The 19,613-nt window shown below is 37.1% G+C and overlaps 1 protein-coding gene across 1 annotated transcript in view; it reads right to left on the bottom strand.

Annotated features, from left to right (window-relative positions):
- Window positions 1–3,342: 3,342 nt before the first annotated feature.
- The window catches only part of SYT10 (synaptotagmin 10), a 34,986-nt gene continuing 18,715 nt past the window's right edge, over window positions 3,343–19,613 (bottom strand). The window contains exons 3-7 of the mRNA XM_066183841.1: window positions 18,363–18,927; window positions 7,149–7,269; window positions 6,629–6,800; window positions 5,000–5,129; window positions 3,343–3,914 (exon numbers count right to left, since the gene is read on the bottom strand). Of these exons, the coding sequence (XP_066039938.1) occupies window positions 3,843–3,914; window positions 5,000–5,129; window positions 6,629–6,800; window positions 7,149–7,269; window positions 18,363–18,927 (1,060 nt within the window). The 3' untranslated portion in view covers window positions 3,343–3,842. The remainder of the gene's footprint in view (window positions 3,915–4,999; window positions 5,130–6,628; window positions 6,801–7,148; window positions 7,270–18,362; window positions 18,928–19,613) is intronic.

Genomic DNA, 19,613 nt, shown 5'->3' with positions numbered 1-19,613 from the left:
TTCTGAAAAACTTTACATTTTCAGCAGAAGAACTCTATTACTGGGTTCTGAAATGCCTTTCTTTTAGATGTTTGCTGACTCAAAAAATGCAGTCAAATGATTTCAGATGTATAAAGCCTGTTAAATTAATGGAGCATAATAAAAAGTTAGTAAATATAAAAGTTTATAAAAAAGACATAACAAAACAACCTTGGAAATAGATTATCATGCATATGTTGTACATCATCATGTTTAAAATTTTTAAAAGGATTGTATTGAATCCAATTAAAAAGTTGAGAAAGAGGAGACAAGGGTGGATCAAATGAGTCTTTTAGCTAAACTTTTTCTTAATATTGCCCAAAAAATGCATCCACAGAAAGAAATTAGGAAAGCAATTGCCTTTTCCCTTGAAAAAAATCAACCCAATGAAAACATTTATTGCTTGCTCAATATTTTCATCAAAAATAATGGAAGTGGTAGTGATTTTTTAAGAAAAATGTATAATTTTGTTACTTAAACATAAGAAGTCCAACGAATCGCTTTCATTAAAGAAGAAATTTTGCAGGGGAGGTTGCTGGCCACATCATCTCAGACCAGTATTCATATTCCTAAACCCAGAGTAGACAAAAGATGGTGAGGAAAGAGATGATTATTTTCTGGGAGGGCAAGGAAAAGGGCCACGTCATCAGGACTGTAAAATGCTGTGATCCAAAGTAGAGATCATGGAGTGCAGTACATAACTTTAATCTTCATGAGCTTGTGCTCACCTGTGCAGTGTGAAAGTATAAAAAAGCCAGGCCATGCAAATATAATTCTTATAAAGTACTGGTGCTGCTTCCACTAAACTGCTTCAAGAAAAATAACTCAGGCCTTTAGGAAAGGCAGCTTTCCTAACTGTTTTAAAAGTACTACAATATATCTTAAACCAGCCTTTGGCTACATTTGATTTTCCCCAAGTTAGGGTAATGCATGAGATATGGGTGAAATGTGGATAAGTAGAAAGAAAAATGGGAGCAGGGAATTTGCAACTTCTCCAAATTTCCAAATTAAAATATTTAAAATTCCTTAATAAAGATATACATCGAGCAACATATTCCTTGACTTAAACTGTGCTAGGTTCTTCCTTGGTGCTTCTGTGATGTCACTGAGAGAACTAACTTGTGAACCAGGCTCCAAAGCCAATGGGCAGGTTATACTAAGTACATATCCTGTCTTTTGAGATAGCTAAGGAAACAATGGGGACAAAAAAAATCTTTTTCATTAATTCTACCAATCACTGCTAAGAAAATAAATATAAATATTTAGGGGATAATTTCTGAAGTTATATGTCCAGATGATTTTGCAGCCTGATTTCTCCTAGAGATGCAGAGCACCCATCAGTCAAGTTTAGACATAGAAGTAATTCACTATTGTTATTTACTATACCAAAACTAACACAACAAGGAGGCACAAACTGAGCCTTTGGTATTTGACAACAATTAAAATTTAAGAAAATGAATCTTGAAATACCTTATTACCTATGATGGAACATACAGGATACTCATAGAGAACAGTACAATAGGTAAAAATACATTGCTCATTGCTGAACACTTATGCTACATTTGATCGTGAATTTGTTCGCTTTTTGGATATTAGGTGCAAAAAAGTGCAAAGAATATTTAATTAACTGTTACAGTACCACATTACAAAAAGTATTTTCTAGGCCACAAAGGCCACTGTTGATATAATTTATATTAAGATAAATGTATACATAAAATAGTTTTTCAATCTCCATATATATATATATATATATATATCTGTTTCTATATCAGCCTTGCAGAATCATGTTGAAAATGACCTAGGCCACAGAATTTTGTTGGGATAACAATGATGGGAGGGAAAAAAACCTCACAGAGGAGAGTTTCTTCTCCTAGTAAAAAAATGACTCATCCAGAGCAAATGAAGGAATGAAATTCTGCAAGGCTGCTCTGTATTTATGGTGATGAAAATACAGTCTTAAGCAGGGAGGATCAGTGTACAGCATTACCAATCCTCTTTAGGAGAAACCATTTCTGCCTAGAGGCCGTGAATAACAACTTGAAAAGGGCATAAAAAAATTGGTCTGGAGCCTTTTCTTTTTTCCCTTTTTTTCTTTCTTCTTCTTTTTTTTCCCCCCTTATTTGTAAAGACTGTCTGAGAGATTGATTTTTATATATATTTGCTTGCTTGCTGTGTTCATACACACAGGAGGCAAGGTATAAAGGAGGCAAGGCTGCCTCATTTTTTGACTCAGATACACCTGTGATGTTAAGACCAGCCCTGCTAGCTTTTCTGGAGTAGTTAAGACACTTATTTTTGTCTATCTTAGAGATTAGTCTGTGCCATGGAGGGACTGGGTCTTCAGGAACATATTCTGTGTCAGCCAAACTAAACCAACTCAAAATGGTTCTTCAGAAGTTTGCCAAAACGACCTTTCCCCTCATATTCAGATTAACTTTCAAAAACTCTTTCAGTATCATAAACCAATCTTCCTTTGGCGTTTTGCTTCTGCATGACACTTCTGTAAAACTGTTTTGGAAAACACTGCCTCCTCAGTTTTCTTTATATATATATTGCAGAGATACCAAAAGTGCCACCACCCAACTTTTTTCTAATTACTTTCCAGCTTTCAAAACCTCAGACCCAATCATGCCATCTGTGCTACACTCTTAACAGAAAGATGAAAAAAAAAAAAAGAGGAAAAAAGAAAGTAACAATCTGATTTATCTGATTGAGGTAAACTGCAGTGTTTAGAGATAAATCCACAAAATAATATGTAGTTCTCTTCTAGTTTTTAAAATACCTGACTACGGCAAATAGATTTTTGCGTTTGCTGTCACTGTGTATTCTAATAAATGAGTTCACTTGCTTGTAAAATAGTCACATTTCAATTTCTCTCTCCACAGACTGACAGAAAACACATCTCAAATTCATATTTAGCATATATGTCTAGAGGCATCCAGCCAGCAACCAGAAACTAAATTCCATGCGTGCTGTGCACTCAGTCAAAATAACTTCAAAGAAATCTTAGTCTGTCACATTAAATCAAGAATCATAAAAATGTTGTGGGTATCTGCAATATTTGGTCAATTTTGTGAAGAGATAAATCACATTAAATCAATTCCTTTACTTTTGCGAATTCTCTCCTCTGCAGTTTGACTTGTGTAAAGATGAAGCTGTCATTATGAGTGCTGGAAGATTATAACTGCATAGATCCAGTTCTCATACCTGTTTCATAAGGGCTGGACTAAAACCCAATGAAGTCAGTAGATCCACCTCATGGGCTCCAGTGGGCTTTAAATCTGCCCTTCCTTCCCGCCCAAGGAATGAACTGATTTTCCAGATACTCAAAACATGACAGCAGTTGGGTTTTTTAATGCAACATTCAGTTTGAAGTGCAATTTTGCAAAGTCATAGAAGATTTAGTGCAATTCTGAAGAAATTTACTACATGAGCTATGACCATTTGCTCTCCCTCAAAATAATTAGCTGTTAAAAGCTGCAGTAGTTTTGAATTGCTTAAGGGATCTTTCTTTCCGATTTCTTTGCCTAAGAAATGATACAGGCTCCATCAAAACACTGCTTGAATATGACACCGGATGTATGCCAGAGATAAAACAGGTGAATGAATTTGCTCAAGGAAGGGCTATATTTGACTCGAGTCAACTTCATTCACACATTAACAAATTATTACAAACTGTCATATAAGACTTAGAATAGGAAAGATGTATTTTGATTAAAAAAATATGGATACAGTTCATATGCAGAAGCCAAACCTTCTGTTTATGTGGATGTGAGCTACGAGGGAGCTGTGGACGCTGACCACGAGGAATCCATTCTCACTACCTAGGGTGTAAGTGGTGGCTTGGGCGAGGAACAGGATCCCTGGCTATCAAAACTGGTTGCTCGGCCAGGTAGCTGCAAGAAAAATGTTATTTTTACAAATCTCGTCATATCTGGCTGTGCATCATGCTCATTTCAGAGGATGAGAGACTCAAAAAAGAATCCAGATCACATCTAGACCCTTTCTAGTCTCTGGAACAAAGTCTCTGGTGTCAAAGTCTCCAGCAGGACTAATAATGGAAAGAAAATTTCTGAAGTGACCTTCTAAAAATGCCTCTGACTCATTTCACAGGGGTGGGTTTATATCACCAACAGGGGTGCCACCTGTTTCCTAACTCACATAAACCAGACAGAGCCCTGAACCTCTAACAGACACTTCTCTTCTGCCTTGACTCAGTTTCCTTGTCCCAACACTCTTCTTGGTGTTTTACTGCAGCCTTGGTATTATGCTTTTGCTACCTGTCACAGGACATCTTGAGCAGCCATGCGCTACAGAGTGGGGAAATCAAATGACCTCAGGCAGCAACATATTTTTCTACAGAGATTGCTTTTGTGATGGGCTAAATAGTGCCCCTGCTGCTTCTTAAAGGCTTCAATATGTATCTCTCTGAGTCCAGAGCTGTGAGAATTTTGTGTACAGAACACCAACAATGTGTGGCCACAGCAGATCCCAGAGGGAGTCCAAGCCCAGGGACTTGTAGATATAATCACCCCTCCATTTGAAAAAGCTTCCAGTAAGCGTCTGTTGAATAACTCAGGAGGGAGCTGCTGGTATGCTGTCACAATTTAGTCTAATTTGCAGGCCAGTTCCAGATTAATGTTTTAGCAACAGCAGCTTATGTTAAAGATTTTTGAATAGGAAATGATTGCTTTTGAAATTTTTGCAAATGATCTCTTCTAAGTAGCTGTAAGCTCTTTATCATAATCTCTGGAAATTTTAAATGTCTAGATGTAATCTTACAATGCCATCAGAGCTACATGGAAACTGTTGAAAAGGCCCTTTAAAGTGATAGATAAACCCATGCAACTAGATTTAGGCTATGCTAATGGTCTTCTATCTGATCTATAGGTGCTGCACTGATTTTCATGATTCTCAGAAGCCTGTAAATGTGAGGGACAAAAACATTCAATATCAAGAAGAAAATTCTGCTACTTCTTACCTCTACCAGAGGGTGCCAGTGAGTAATTGGTTTACGTGGGTAAGCCAGCATTTCATTCCAATGGTCTCTTCCAAGTCCTTCGGCATCAATTCCTGTCCGGCATACTCCAATGACCTCATTGTGCCCTACTCTGAAAATTGTAGAGAGAGAAAGAATTTATTTTTAATAAAAAATAGTTTTAATAATGTCTGATATATAAATCTGTTTACTGGTTTATTGTGGCACAGAATACACAACCAAAGTTTTCACATCATTTATCACAGATATTAGTTTTAATGGTAGTATAGTAATATTAAATTCTGTAATGGCAATATCAAAAACCTCCAGCCACTTCCAGAGAGCTTCTAGCAGCTATAAAAATAGCAATGAAAACATAATCCTTGCCATTAAAAGGTTACAACCCCAAAGACACAAGGATAGAAAAGGATCATAATACACAAATTTATCTGAAGAAAAACATACTTGAATTTTGTGGGGGAAGAGGGAGAAGGAAAATGGTGGGGAATATATTTCCTGCTGCAAATGCTTCAGACATAATTTCACAAACTATTTCTCAGCTCTAGCTGTTGCCATCTTTGGAAATTCAGTCAAAAATGCAAAAGGTAAGAGTCATAGTTGTAATAGGCTATACCTTAACACTTTGTGCTCCTCACAGTGTCATAAACTGGTTGAGGAACACCAGAAAGTAATTTTCTGTACCTTGACTCTATGTACCTTAGAATAGTGCGTTCCAATTTCCCCTTAGCAAGTGCTGGGAAAGGAGGAGTTGAAGAGGACTGAAAGTGTGCAAGCTGCTGTGCTCCTTTCCTGCTAATGGCACTGTAGTGCCACTCTCACGTCTGACTGAGAAACTCTTCCTGGCAGAACTTGGAGAACAACCAGAAATCTGATGGCAAGGGAAAACAGTCTGAAGGGTGATGTTACTAAATTGGACTTTCACTGTTTATTTGCCCTGCAATCTCAAGAGCTCATTACTAATAGCAGTTGAATGAAGCAGATTTGGCTTGGGCAGGATTCTGTCAGTCACGGTCTTGATCAACCTGCAGTCCTTGAGCCACTCTAAGCAGGAGTCTCTCCTGTCAATTCTCAGTGAAGCCATAGATAATCAACCTGAGAGATGTTATCAGTGAGGGCTGAACCCAAAGGTTACATATTGAAGTTTACATACTGAAAGTTTATTTTACTGAATTAACCAAAGAATTAATTACGACTTAATTCCATGATTTAATTAGCATCTAATTCCTTTTTAGTCACTGAAATTTTCTTTAGTTTCAAGTACCTGATATTTAAATAGAAATTAGAGGGGTGAGGGACTTTTTAATCTAGTAGACATGCCTGATTTATAAAGTTTATACATAATCCAGCCCCTAGAAATGGACAGGAATGTATGTCAGGGCTAGGGGCCTGAAAAAAAATTGAGCCGTATTTCTTCCTCATCTCAGTTATTTATGACACTGATAAAATGTCATGTGCTCTAAAAGGTGTGGAAGCTTTAAACCTCTTCAGGAAAAGGCCCCAAGGCTTTATCTTTTGTGACACTGAAGCTGCTTGTAAGCTTAAGGAGGCAAAAAGCAGTCACATGCAGTGATCAGGAATTGTCTCAATGGTCAAAAAGTGAACTGTGCTTACCTGTCATAATCCATCACTGCAATGGAGAGGCTGACCTGGTCCACGTTCTCTGGAGGGATATCAAAGATGATGGCCTCATTATAAATGGGATTCAACGTGTTCTTCTTTGTGGTTGTTTTCCTCTTTTTCAGTCTCCGTCCCTCACACATCAGCGACACTTTGACATAGGGATCTGAGTAACAGATAGTCAGTTCATGCATTAGTACTCAAAGCCATTCAAATGTGTAGCATAAGAACAATATTTGTGGTAGGAATGTTATATTGCTAAGGTAAAAAGTTGCAAATGTTTGAATGACCCTGGCAAACGCTGCTTTCATTATGTTGTAAATGCAAAGGAAGGGCACGGGCACTCCAAACAGACACACTGGCTGCCAGACCAAAGATGGGCAGTCCATCTAAAAAAGTATCCATTTTCCTGCTACTTCCATCCCACAGCCATGCTAGGCACACAAAACCCAAGATCTTATTCGTCCCCTTCCTGAACAGACTCTGCCTTGTTGTTAAAAAAAAATAGATTTACCTGATGCACCAGTTATATCCATTGCTTTGAGATTCCGACATTTGATGACTGTCAAAGTCATTCTCCCAGCAGTAGGCAAATAACAAAGGGAAAACATGATCTCACCCAAATCTATGCTTTCCTGAAAAAGAAAAGCAATTATTAGAAATCTGATCATACTACCAAAATTCAGTTAAGATCCTGCAAAACTGTTTTTTTTTTTTTTTTGTTTGTTTTTTTTTTTTTTTTTTTTTTTTTTTTTTTTTTTTTTTTTTTTTACACGTAGAGAGGCTTCTTTTGCTCACTCAGATGCTTCTGAAGAGGTCACAAGCAATTTTCAGAAATTTTTTCCATAAAGTACAGAAGAAGTAACAACAAAATAATATTTTAGTGAAAAGATTTTCCATTAATAAACTGAGAAATTAAAACAAAATCAGAGACAAAACTTTCTGGATTCCTGGTCCTTTTGTATTGAATTCACATGAACAAAAAGGTGTTGAAAGTAAAATGTCAAGTTCTGCTCTTGAAAACACTCATACTCCATCAGCCCCAATAGAAAGAAATCTGACGGAATATTTAGATCATGAACATTTACATGCCCTTTAGACACTGGAATTTATGTAGGAGAATAATTTCTTCACAGGAATGTGTATAAAAAGCTAATCCTGTCTAAGTGCTTCAAAAAGAGAATGCTTGAAAAAGTTGCTCTCTTTACTGCTCTCAATGTGCTTTGAGAGGTTGTTCTGTTTCAGAAGAAATGCAAAGTAAAGGAGTAGCACCTACAGCTTTTTTTTGGCTCATTTTGGAGGATAATATCATCAGAAGGATGGATTAGGGTCCATAAGAATGTTAATAATCCTCACAAAGGGTCAGGTTCATACTGACACCATGTGCTAAGTACTCATGAAGCAGGACGTTGCCATACAGTTTAGATGCAACAATAGTTGAGTTGTGTAACCTAAGGAAGAGAGTTTCTATCAGTTCGTATTTTTTCCTTTTCACAGTTATACAATTATCCTAACATTGCAAAAGGTTAGGTTTTGAGATGTTTTCTCTGTTCTAAATTCTTCCTGTTTTAAATTTCAAATACACCTTTTCTCTCCCCACTCCTCAAAAAATTCTTCCCAAAAATATTAAGGACTTAGGATATGAATTTGTAAAGGGCAGGTAAAGGAAGCCACTCTGTAAGGCAGCCACTCTCAAGCATGCTCATGTGATCTCAAAGAACTCTTTTTTTATAAACTAATACTAAAAAGCTTATTTTTAACATCTCAGCTTCAATATTTTCTCTGTTAAATCTACAGTTACCCTGAGAGCACAAATTCGCTTTAGAGCTGCTGGATTTATGGTACAGCTGTTCTAGCATCAGAAGGCAAGCATAATATATTTTTAAGTGAAGCATATTAAAATAATGATCGCTGTGTAGATGACAAATATATTGTTTACAGTCATAAGACAAGACTGGGCTTCTTGTTCACATTCTTCAGCTGCTTATGTGAACAGTTTTATTGATTTCCTTCAGGCTAATACCCTGTCCAAATTGAAACAAGTATTTCACATCTTTCTTGAGTAAAGATGGACTTAATCACAGCTTCAGGGTGTGGGTTTTTTGTATTTTATTTTGTTATTGTTTTTTTCCACCTGCATTGCAGACTAGAGTGAAGAATACAGTTTTGGAATGGCTTTAAATTCTCTGTTGCAGTGGTAATAAAATATTGACTTTTGTGTACTTTGGTCAATTCACATATTCAGTCATTTTGCTGGGAATTTGTTTTGACAATTGCTAGTTTGATAAGCATGTAAACATGCACTGTGGGCAAATTTCATGCTTGTCAGAATTTCAGATTTCTCAGAATTTCAAAATGATTGAGCTCATTCAGTTCACACAGGACAAATACAACTATTTGACCTGTCCCTTTCTTTGCCACAAAGAGTGCAGAATTTTGTGCCACAGATTAAATTGCCAAACTCAATTTTCTATTTCAGAAAATAAACAAAACTTGAACAAAAGAATGGTGATTCTTTCCACTCATTTGTTACAGTGGCAAGTGATGTCTCATATTTTACAGTTCTGACATATCTGAACTTCTCTTACTGGCATTACTCTCTTAGTTCAGAGTCTGATGGTTATTTCTCTTCTCCATACACCAAACAGACCTCACTGTTTTGTTTGAAAAGAAAATAGAATTCCCTGAATTTCAGTGCTTCAAAGTTACCTAAGGTTTATGCTGAGAGAGGTGATGAAGATGGGTTGGATCATGAAACACCATGGCTAGCCCACAAAATGATCTAATTTTTTCTTCTTCAGAGAAATGGATTGTGTAGCTGAATAGGGAAAAAATACTTGCTGAAGACGGGAGTACGAACTTGAGTGTTCTATTATTTCTTTTTGAAGAAAAACTGGGTAGAGAGTGAAAGATTTGTGTGAGCTCAGCTGATAAAGCAGAATACAGACGGGATTATGTACTATGACTTAAATACTTTAAAAGAAGCATTGCTCAAAATACTTGCCAAGCTCACTCCATTGTTACTCTTCAGCACATTATTGAAGGGCAGAGAGTAGAAGTTTCTGCTCTGATTATCTGCCAAGACTGGTCATCCTTCCTCATATGTGAATGTGTGAATGTGCAAAGTTCCAAATGTTCTTTTGAAGAATTAAAATCAAAATTATACCTATATATTATAGTATAAGAAACTGTATTGCCTAAAATGCTGAGACATTTCCATTTTCGCACACACAATTTTATTGTTAATTTGAGCACTAGAGATTCATAAATTTGGAGCTGAAAACACAGATTCAGATCTAGATTATAAACATAGTAATGCTTTGTATTGTTTGGGGCTTTTTTTAAACTTCTCACGACAGTCTTTGTTAAGCATGTTGATTATAATGAGTAACATTTTTAAATTCCCTGGATCCTTAAACATTATCAGTTTTAGTTGAGATTTAAATACAGGATTCAATTTAATTTAGAATCTCAGTGCTATGGAAAATTCATGTTTTTCTCACATTATAAGACACTAGATAATTAGGTTGATGCAAGTAATCTGACAGGAACCCTTTAATACAAGCAAACCTGAAGAAACCAAGGCACAGACTGCCCCTGATAATCACATCTGCATTACAGCGTGCCTCCAACAAAACACAACTCACAAGACACAATCCAGTAGCTGTAATTTGTGCATATTTTTAAATAATCCTCAGATTGCCTTACTTGTATCACATATTTTCTGAAAATTTCACATGACTCAGATAACTCTCATGACACTTCATCTCTTTTATAGACCTATTTTGAGTTTTTCTTTTTCTCCTTGGACTGAATTTGGGTTTCAATTATCAGCTAGCTTTATGGATGTTGGTAAGGATTGCCTCCCACTGGCTTCCAATAACAAAAAATTCCAGAAAAACCAGCATTGAGCACAGCTGCACTTATGCAAATGAAAGCATTTGTTGACACCTCATATCTCTCCTTCACTTATTTCCCATATGTATCCACCAGCCATAACACAGTCCTAAGGACCTGAAACAGTGGCCAGCATGCTACCAGCTTCAGTTACTTTCATAGCTACCATTTTACCTCTATCCCATCCATTTTCTGGTATGCTCTGTCTAGAATAAAAAAAAAAAACAAAACCAAAAAAAAAAACAAAAACAAAAACCAAACAAGCTAAAAGAAAACAATTGTCTCACGTGCACATATCAGTTTTTCTGATTAATTTTGTGGGTTTTGAGCTACAGAATGCAGATTTTTTTTTAAAATAGCATAATGTTTGTCCCGCATTGGTAGCCATGTGAATGAATGTGCTAATAATATTTTCCTATTACTTCCATTTGGAGGGATCTGTCCACATTCTCTGCTTTGTGGGCTCTTGGGAAATTAGTCCAGGAGTTGGCAGAGTCAGAAATAAAAAAGTTCCTTATTCTATTCTATTTGTAATCATACCCAGTGAACGCCAGTGCTCTCATTTTCACACATATGCCTGTAAAAAATGCAGCGTTTCTACAGAGGCTGTGCTCCCCACTCACAATATGGATAAAAGGGAAGGGATGTGAGGAGAAGTTTGGAGAACTTGCAGGGGAGCATCAATCAAACTGATTGAGGTTTTTGAACTGCTGTTGCTGGAAAAAGCTTTGCTGCCACTTACTCCAATTAATTTTCTCAGTTGTTTCCACTAAATTCAATAAAAGGGACAACTTTTAACAAGAAACCTCCACAAGTTCAGTGGGGAAGGTGGCTATAGATCCTTCCATGTTCAGGGTGGTTTCTATGCACATATCAACCCCCATAACTCTGAAACTGAACAGGAAAACTGTTTATTGCCTATAACGATAGTCTAGTAACTTTCATAGTCTACCTCCTCTATGCCAACATCTTAACTGATTTCCTGTGATAGCAGGAGTAAAAAGCTTATAGGGACCTGATATATGAAAAAAGGTGTAATTTCTGAGTCACAATTGAACTTTAGACTATTTTTTCACTGATGTTTGTTTCTTCTTCTTTTCCACTAGTTTATCAAGTTTTGAAATTCAAGTAAAATCTCTAAACAGCGACTTGCTATGTATTCTTACAATGAACTAGGTAAAGGCTACTGGAGCTGGAAAATTTACATGCTTTTATTGTTACTAGTCTGTCATTAATTTCCATGGTTAAAATAACAAGTATCTGCATAATTAATACCAGTAGAAATGAGATTCCCTCAAAAAATTACTTGTTGCTACTTTATCATTCAGTTTGTCATAATCTACAGTAACAATTTTGGTTCTTAATCACAATTTTAATATCTGGAACTACTTTCCTATTAATTGAAATTGGAATGATGTTCAAAGACTGCGTGTAAGAGTAGAGTAACACAAATACTAATGGCAGCATGAATTCCATCTGTACTTGCTTTCTAAACAAATTATTCACCAATTTCATTCTCACTTTTCCTGCTATATTTTGAGCAAGCATCAGTAATAAATATTAATAGCAATTTTCTAGCTACCTAAGAAGGTACTCAGGCATTTGCTCTTCTAGAATTTTAGCTGTTGCCTTGAGTAACACTGAAAACTGTTTTTCTATACAATATGCAAATTTAAAGAAAAATGCGTTGGCAGAGCTAGACCTTTGGCTTTCTTGAATATTGCAGGAAGGTAATTCCCCCATAGCACAGATTTCTCTTCCTCAGTTTAGATACCTATTATATTTATTTTGGCTTTCCAATAAAAGCTGCCAATATTAGGCTTCAAGAATCAGGGATAAAATATAACAATGAATGTTGGGAGTTGGATGGAAAGAGAAAGAAAACCTGTCCCCTGAGAAAATTAGTTAAGATTATAATAAGGTATTTCTGGTTTTGATATATATCAAGCATTAAAAGAGTGATAGGAAAAAGCAGAATAGAAAGATAGAACAGAAATCTACCAGTCTGTTTTCTCATTTATGAATTTAGAATTCAATGGTACCCTTGCTATCACAGAAATTATTAAAAATTCTGTGAGGCTCAAATTGGAGAGCTAATTCTACCACCTATCAAGGGGACTTTCCTTTGGAAACCTAGTCCCCACTGCTAACATTTATTTTTGTCTTCTGTTATTCTTTGCATATCAAACCCAGCTCTTTCATTCCTCTCAGCACCAGTTCCTGATTGAGCTGTTGCCCTGGGAAATGAATCAATTAAGTTTATGTTTGCTCTTGCCTCTGTGGAAGATAGTATGGAAGCAGTGGGGCCTGTTGCTCTGTAATGGCTGTCTTCTGCTTGTGGAGGGCTAATGCTTGTCTGAACCTGTCACCCTGATTGCTCTGAGTGAGCTCTGCTGCTGATTGCAGCCCTGATGGCAGAGGGAGGGCTCCCTGAGACTGCAGAGTGTCTTCAGTAGTGCCTTGGAAGCCTCCTGGGTGCTCCTTGTGCTGCTCCCTCAGTACAGAACCATCTGTCCTGTGCACCCAGGTGGCTGTCACATCTTGCCAGGCAGCAAGGAAGCCCATTCCTGCCTCAGAGCAGCTGAGAAAAGAGATGCTCGTGTGAACTAACTGTGACAGGGGAATCAACAAAAATGTATATGGACTCCTATAGAAAAGATGCTTTTCCAAAGCTGCAGTGCAATGTCTGCAAAGAGACTTTGCAGTGAGAAACTCGGAGAGAGCGGCACAGCGGGTCAGAGAAGTCATGAACCTGCAGCTGCCACAGCACTGTCTGGATGTAGAGATATTAAAGTCCCTTGAGGAAACCATGCCCTTCATTCACCTGATATTTCTTACTTTTAGGGTAGAGTGAAAGTAGCAGTTTGCCCCTAGAAAATCAAAATATTCAAATAATTTGTCATTTCAAATGAAAAGAAATACAAAATAATAATAATAGAAACCTTCCCTGCCTTCAGTAACTTGTCAGAAACCCACCCTTTCTCCATTGTCTTCTCTGGTTATCAACCAGACCTAAAGCAGCTCCAAACATAAATGAAGGTCTCCAAAATGCTTCCTCTAAAGACTGATCCAGAGTGTTCTCTCACCTGCTCAGCAGCAGCATTGGTCACATGGATCCCTTTTATCACTGGCCCTGGGCAGAAATGACAAGTGCCAGCAATTCTTGGCTTAGTCCTGGGCTCTTCCCACTAGAGATGATAAATGTACCTACACTGGCAAGCCCTGAGTCTTTCACACCTGTTTAAGGCTCTGTTAAACCTTTTAGGAGCATTTCCCAAAACATTCACGTAGACCTTAGCCCACTACATTGCTGGTGATAAACCATTTACTCATAGTGCTGCCCTTTGAACACTAAAAAACAGAACAATCCCTAAAATCCCTCAAGGTTGGGCTACAAAACGCACCTCTGTCAGCCCTCTACCACAATTGTCTTACTCAGGGAAAAGTCTAAAGTGTTTTGTCCACTAACAAAACAGGAGATATGGACAAAACAAAGCAAAGATTATGTTCTGGGTGAAAATCAGTGGTGGGCTTCATTCTTGTTTGATGAGGAAAAGGGAAGAATCTATTTCCATAACAGGGGCCAGCAGCCAGCAGAGTTACCTGTGTTATTTCCTGCTCTGGCAAGTGTTTGATATAAATGAACTGAGACAAATGTTACTGTCCTACTTATTTAAAAATATACATATTTAACCTTTTCTGTCTTTCCCAGCGATGCTATTAATTATATTCCAAATGCTTTAGAAACAGCAATCATGCAGCACAGACATCACATGAAGACAATGTCCTTATAAAATCTGCTTTTACATTCCACTTCACAAATGAGCAAACTGCAGCACTGAAATGCCTGGTGTTGGGGAACTAAATGATAATCGAGTTCCATCTGTCTACATGAGATCATTCAAGAGGCTACAAGTCCATGACAATTTGATGACTAAGATCCCCAAGAGACGACCACTGTTGGAAACGGAAATGGCTTTCCTCTAAATTCTGAGCTCATTCTGCACAGTTTCCTATAATTGCTTACTCAGACTTCACAGGATACCTTCAGAAAAAAGCCCAAATCTTTCTGACAGTGACTTGCAAATAATTTTAGGCCATAGTATTAGAGGAAATTTCCAAAGCAGGTGATAATTTTGAAAAGTATTATAGGAACTTAATAAATGTTTACATGCAGAAATTGTTGGATCACAAGCACTGGACTTCTTGCCTAGAAAATTTTAAGACACTGGATATTAGAAATCCTTGTTTGCAATTCCAAAAAAAGAGTTTTCTTCCTTAAAAGTATGCAGCAAATTTTGATAGTAACAAGACCTCGGAAATTGTGCAAAACTTACAACCACTTGACAAAAATAGAAGCCTTGTGTTGATTAAACAATCCATTTGATATTATTTGTTTGCTTCTAATGTTATGAACTAATTTTCTCAGGTGTAGTGAGAATCACAGCATTCCAATATACTGAATAACCTTCACAGGTAGTCTAAAGCTCCCTCTTGATTTTTTTTTCTCTTTTTTTTTCTTTTATAATTAATCAGGTGAACAGAAGCAAATGATGGACTTTTAATTGAAAAGTCAATCACCCATGTACAAGTGAAATTTGGGGATACATCAGGTATCTAAGGTACTTTTTGTACACTACTGATTTTGGTCTAATTTACATTAATAATCTAACATTAAGAAATTAATATACTTCAGCTCTTAAAACAGGTGCAAGTTACATGTTATAAAATGTGGTATGCTACCAACACCATATATAACAGAGAAACAATGGTCTGAATAAAAAAATAAAGGCAAAAATCCAAACTACAAAATGTGAAAAAATATCAGCTTCTGAAAACAATGAGAATAAAAATGAGTGTGTGTGTGGGCTAATTCTACACTTCCACAGAATAAATTCAAACGATTATTAGGAGAAAAGAAAGTGTATTAAAACTGTAGGTTCACACAGAATCATTGGGTTTAGAACCAAAAAGGATCCAGTGATTCTGATTTTCCCAGACTGCATTTCTTGTACCAAATAAAAACTCTTTATGGTTGTGCAAGAAAATATTTTAAAAATAACGTTAGCTACTGACGAAGGGTTGTTGCATAATAAAGAATCTCCTGATCTCCTGTGGCAATCTCCTTCACAGGCAAAATGACACAATCCATTTTCTTAGTAAATCTCATTAGTAGTATTTAAGACTGCAGAGTTTGGTGTCATAAGAATAGATTCTCTTCACACTGGTAAAAGGAATTGTTTTTACCCTCATTTTAGGTTCTGAGTAGAAAATTCTTGACTGTGGAAGAGATGTAAAAGATTCACAGCTGAGGAGAGGCTGCTTCCACTGATTCTTTAAGTTTTGGACTAATTCTTTGATCTATGACTTGTTTTCCACATCTATCATTTAGCAACAGCACGAGCAGAACACTGGGTGTAGGAATCATGTCTGAACAGAGACAAAAAACTTCTGGGACGGAGCAAAGGTGAAGAAGCAAAAAGCATGAAATAAATATCTTTACAGAACGGCATGTTGGTTCCTGGGCTCTACTGGGTGGGTATGGCCTCTTGCACTCAGACAGCCTGCTTGATTTGCAAAAATTCTTCAGGAACACCAAAGTATATTTGCTTGGCTTAGAATTATTTTCCACCAATTTTAGAACCAGCTGGATCTTTCTTTTTCAGGCTTATCAAAGTTCAGTTGATTCTAGCCAAAATTAGCAATTTAACTTCTAGTTAGTGACTTTGGTAAACTTTATATCTGGTGTTTAAGACAGCAAGTCCTCACTGATTAACATCTCACAGAGTGTTTATTCCTGTTTGGCTCTCTCAATTTATAGTTTATGAAATGCCAGAACCAGAAACCTGTATTATTATTTCATAAAACTGCTCAAGTAAAACACAAGGCAACACATTGCACATACAGTTACTGGACATCTTCTAGGAAGGCTTCTTTTTGCCAGGAAAAAAAAATCGGTTTCCAGTTTCTTACATAATTTTAATGCTAGAAGATATCTCAATTTTCTGTGCCTGTCACTGATGGTTTAAGTGGAGACAACCTTTTCATACACATGCAGTACTTTAAACCATACTGACTGAAAGGCTGTAATCCAAAAACCTTATGGTTTCTCTTAAACTTGACACAGATGAAAACACCAGCAGAGTGAGTTAGGCACTAAAACTGCATGCACTAACCCTTAGTGAGGAAGAAACTTGAATTCGGATCCAGTACCAAGTTTAGCAACCATTTTCATCCATGTGTGTATTAGTATCAACCCCAAACCCTCGGTCTGATATGGCATTTCAATCTGCTCAAAACCAGTTATGAGCAGTCCAGAGATTCTTATTTGCTGAAACCATCCTAGTTATCAGTTAAAAATCTCACAGACACACCTGCTGACTAGTGAGTTTTAAGTAATTACTAAAGTATTAAATACAATGTCAAAGCTAGAAGAAATTTTTAAAAATGGTTATTTGGACTATTATTCCAAGACCTTAAACACATATTCTATTTTAATCTTGAGAACAAAATTCTTAAAATTGCCTTAAATCTGAGCTTGATCAAACTAGGCAGGCACAGATTCAGATTTCCTGAGGTGTGCTGAAGGTTGTTCAGTGCAGATTGGTAGGCCCAGCAGTGAATAAAAATAAATAGCAGTGAATTCACATTTGAAAACTGCCTCCACTATTCTACACTCGCTAGTATTTCTCCTTTCTCAGGGATCACAGTGCTATGCTGAAATTGGTGAGGCCATCATCAGTGCTCCTTTTCCTTCTAATCATGCAGACCTAGACCTGTCTACCAGGTATGAACACCATGCAAGTGCTTGGTGACAAAGGCATGGGAAGTCTCTGGCTGCAGGGAAGGGGTGGTGTGAAGCTTCTGTCGCTCATGTGTAGCACTGGTCTGTCCTCTGTTCATCCCTGTGTGGAAATGCAGCCCATGCTGAAACCCTGGCATGAGTCACACTGTTTGGATACACCCACAGAACCAGGGACAGGAAATGTTCTATATAAATAGCATGCTAGTTAAAAAGAAACTGAAACCAAATTCAAAACCAAAACAGACACCCTACACCTCACTATTTTAATGGTGGTTTTTTGTTTGTGGGTTTGTTTTGTTTTGTTTTGTTTTTTTGTTCCACTTCAAATCCCAGCCAGAAATTATGAGTTTGGAATTCAAGGTTAATAAAGCAATATCTGGAGATTGCTGTTCTCTGGTAGCCTGTCATTCATCCTGTCACCTGTGCACAGACATCCTTTTCTTGCTTGCAACAATAAACAAATTAATTTCTATTTCCTAATTCTTCTTGCTTGTGCCTCTTGAGTTTTCCTAGCAACCAGCAGCAATGAAGATACAAGTGTTGGGGGTCCTAAGCACAGTGCAGTCAGCAAAAAATATTTTACACTTCAAGCACTTTCAGACTCTTTTCCTTACCAAGATTTCTAACCTATGAAAATTTCCTAACAAGAGCAGGATAAGATGGGCCCTTTTTCTTAATAGATGGTCATTTCGCAGGACAAGGTGTTTTGCTAACAGCAAAATGCTATTAGTTCTGGATAAGCAATGACTTGCATGATGTAGCATTTAATTAATAAATGCAATTTATATACACACAGTGAGCCATAAAGATGACAGTATGCTCCCAGAAGATTTTTTGGTAATTAAATTTTATATCTTCCCAAACATTTTTCTCTGTGTTCAAAGGCAAATATTGACAGTTCCTCTTTTTAATTCTTTTTTTTTTTTTTTATTATTTTGGACTCTGCTGATAAACAGGGTAGACTGCCAAAAACTACAGAAGAGAAATGAAAATATGATGTTAATGCTTCTGTAACACATTACTTACTGTGGTGGCACAGTGGATGTCTTTCCATACATTGGCTTCCCTGGAGAGATCTGAGACTTCAAAAAGGTTATCAAGAATAACTTCCCCAATCATGTCATGTCTAGAAAATCTGTCAAAATCATAAACACTGAAATGCAATTTCCTGTTGCTGAGTTGATCATAGGCTACAGGAAACTGAAAGGTTTCATCAAAGACAGGATTTAATGTCTTTCTGTGAACTCGTGTCTGAAACTTCTTTTTCCTATCTGGAAGCAGATAAATCTTAACGTAGGGATCGGATGTTCCTGTGAAGTCTTTAGCAGGCAGATCTAAGGCTTTGACAATTGTGACAGCCAGAAGTTCATTCTCATAATCATACCGGAGAGTGAAGTTAAGTTTTCCACATGTTTTCACATCTTCTTGTTGCCCATCAGAATCCACAGACTTCTGTTTGTAGAGTTCTGGTTTTATTCTCCCAATGCTGGTTGTGGTCTCTCCCCTTTGCAAAACCGGGTCTGTCCCCAAGTTAAAATCAACGCTGGACACTTGCATCTGCCTTGGCAAGTGCCTCCTGAAAGAATTGTGCCTGCACACACACACGCACAGATACACACACACAAAAAACAAGCCATGGTTATCTCTGGGAAAAGACCATCTCTCAATAGAAAATTTAAGAACAAATTAGTGAGGGCTCCTCTCTTTAAAAGAATTAAAAAATAATCCTCTCCACACCCCCTTCAGTGTTTTGCAAGTGTTAAAGCATCCTTGAGAGGAAATGATCATTCAGAATTAATTTCGTGGCCTAGGGGACACCCATCGTCCCAGAAATAAATACATTTATAACTTTGCTTTCAGACTGTGCAGCTGAAACTGAATTCATGTTCTTTCACAGAACAAGTTGACAGTTCCAACATTGCATGCTTCCACTTTTCTAGGGCCTGAGTAAAGTATGGTCAAACTGAACAAAAAAAAAAAAAAAAAAAAAGCTCTTGCAGAATTTTCATCAGTACTCTCTGGTTTTTGGAGGTATTCCATGGTGGCTTTCCAATTAAATATTTACCAGCTCTCACAGTGATGATGGTGAAAGGCGCCTGAAAGGGAAATGCAGAGCTGTGTCTGGAGGTTTTTAGCATAGTGCTTCGCCATCCTACAACATTTTATATTCACCTGCTTGGTATCTGCTACACTGAGGTGCAGGCTGCCTTCTCTAAAAGCACTGGGAATATTTTGTTCTGCCTACAACGAATTTCAGAGTTCTGTCAACAATTTTCT

This window comes from Chamaea fasciata, unplaced genomic scaffold (assembly GCF_029207755.1).
Source record: "Chamaea fasciata isolate MVZ Bird 193981 ecotype frontalis unplaced genomic scaffold, bChaFas1.0.hap1 SCAF_5, whole genome shotgun sequence".
Classification (NCBI taxonomy): Eukaryota; Metazoa; Chordata; class Aves; order Passeriformes; family Sylviidae; genus Chamaea; species Chamaea fasciata.
This window is presented reverse-complemented; position numbering and strand designations above follow the sequence as displayed.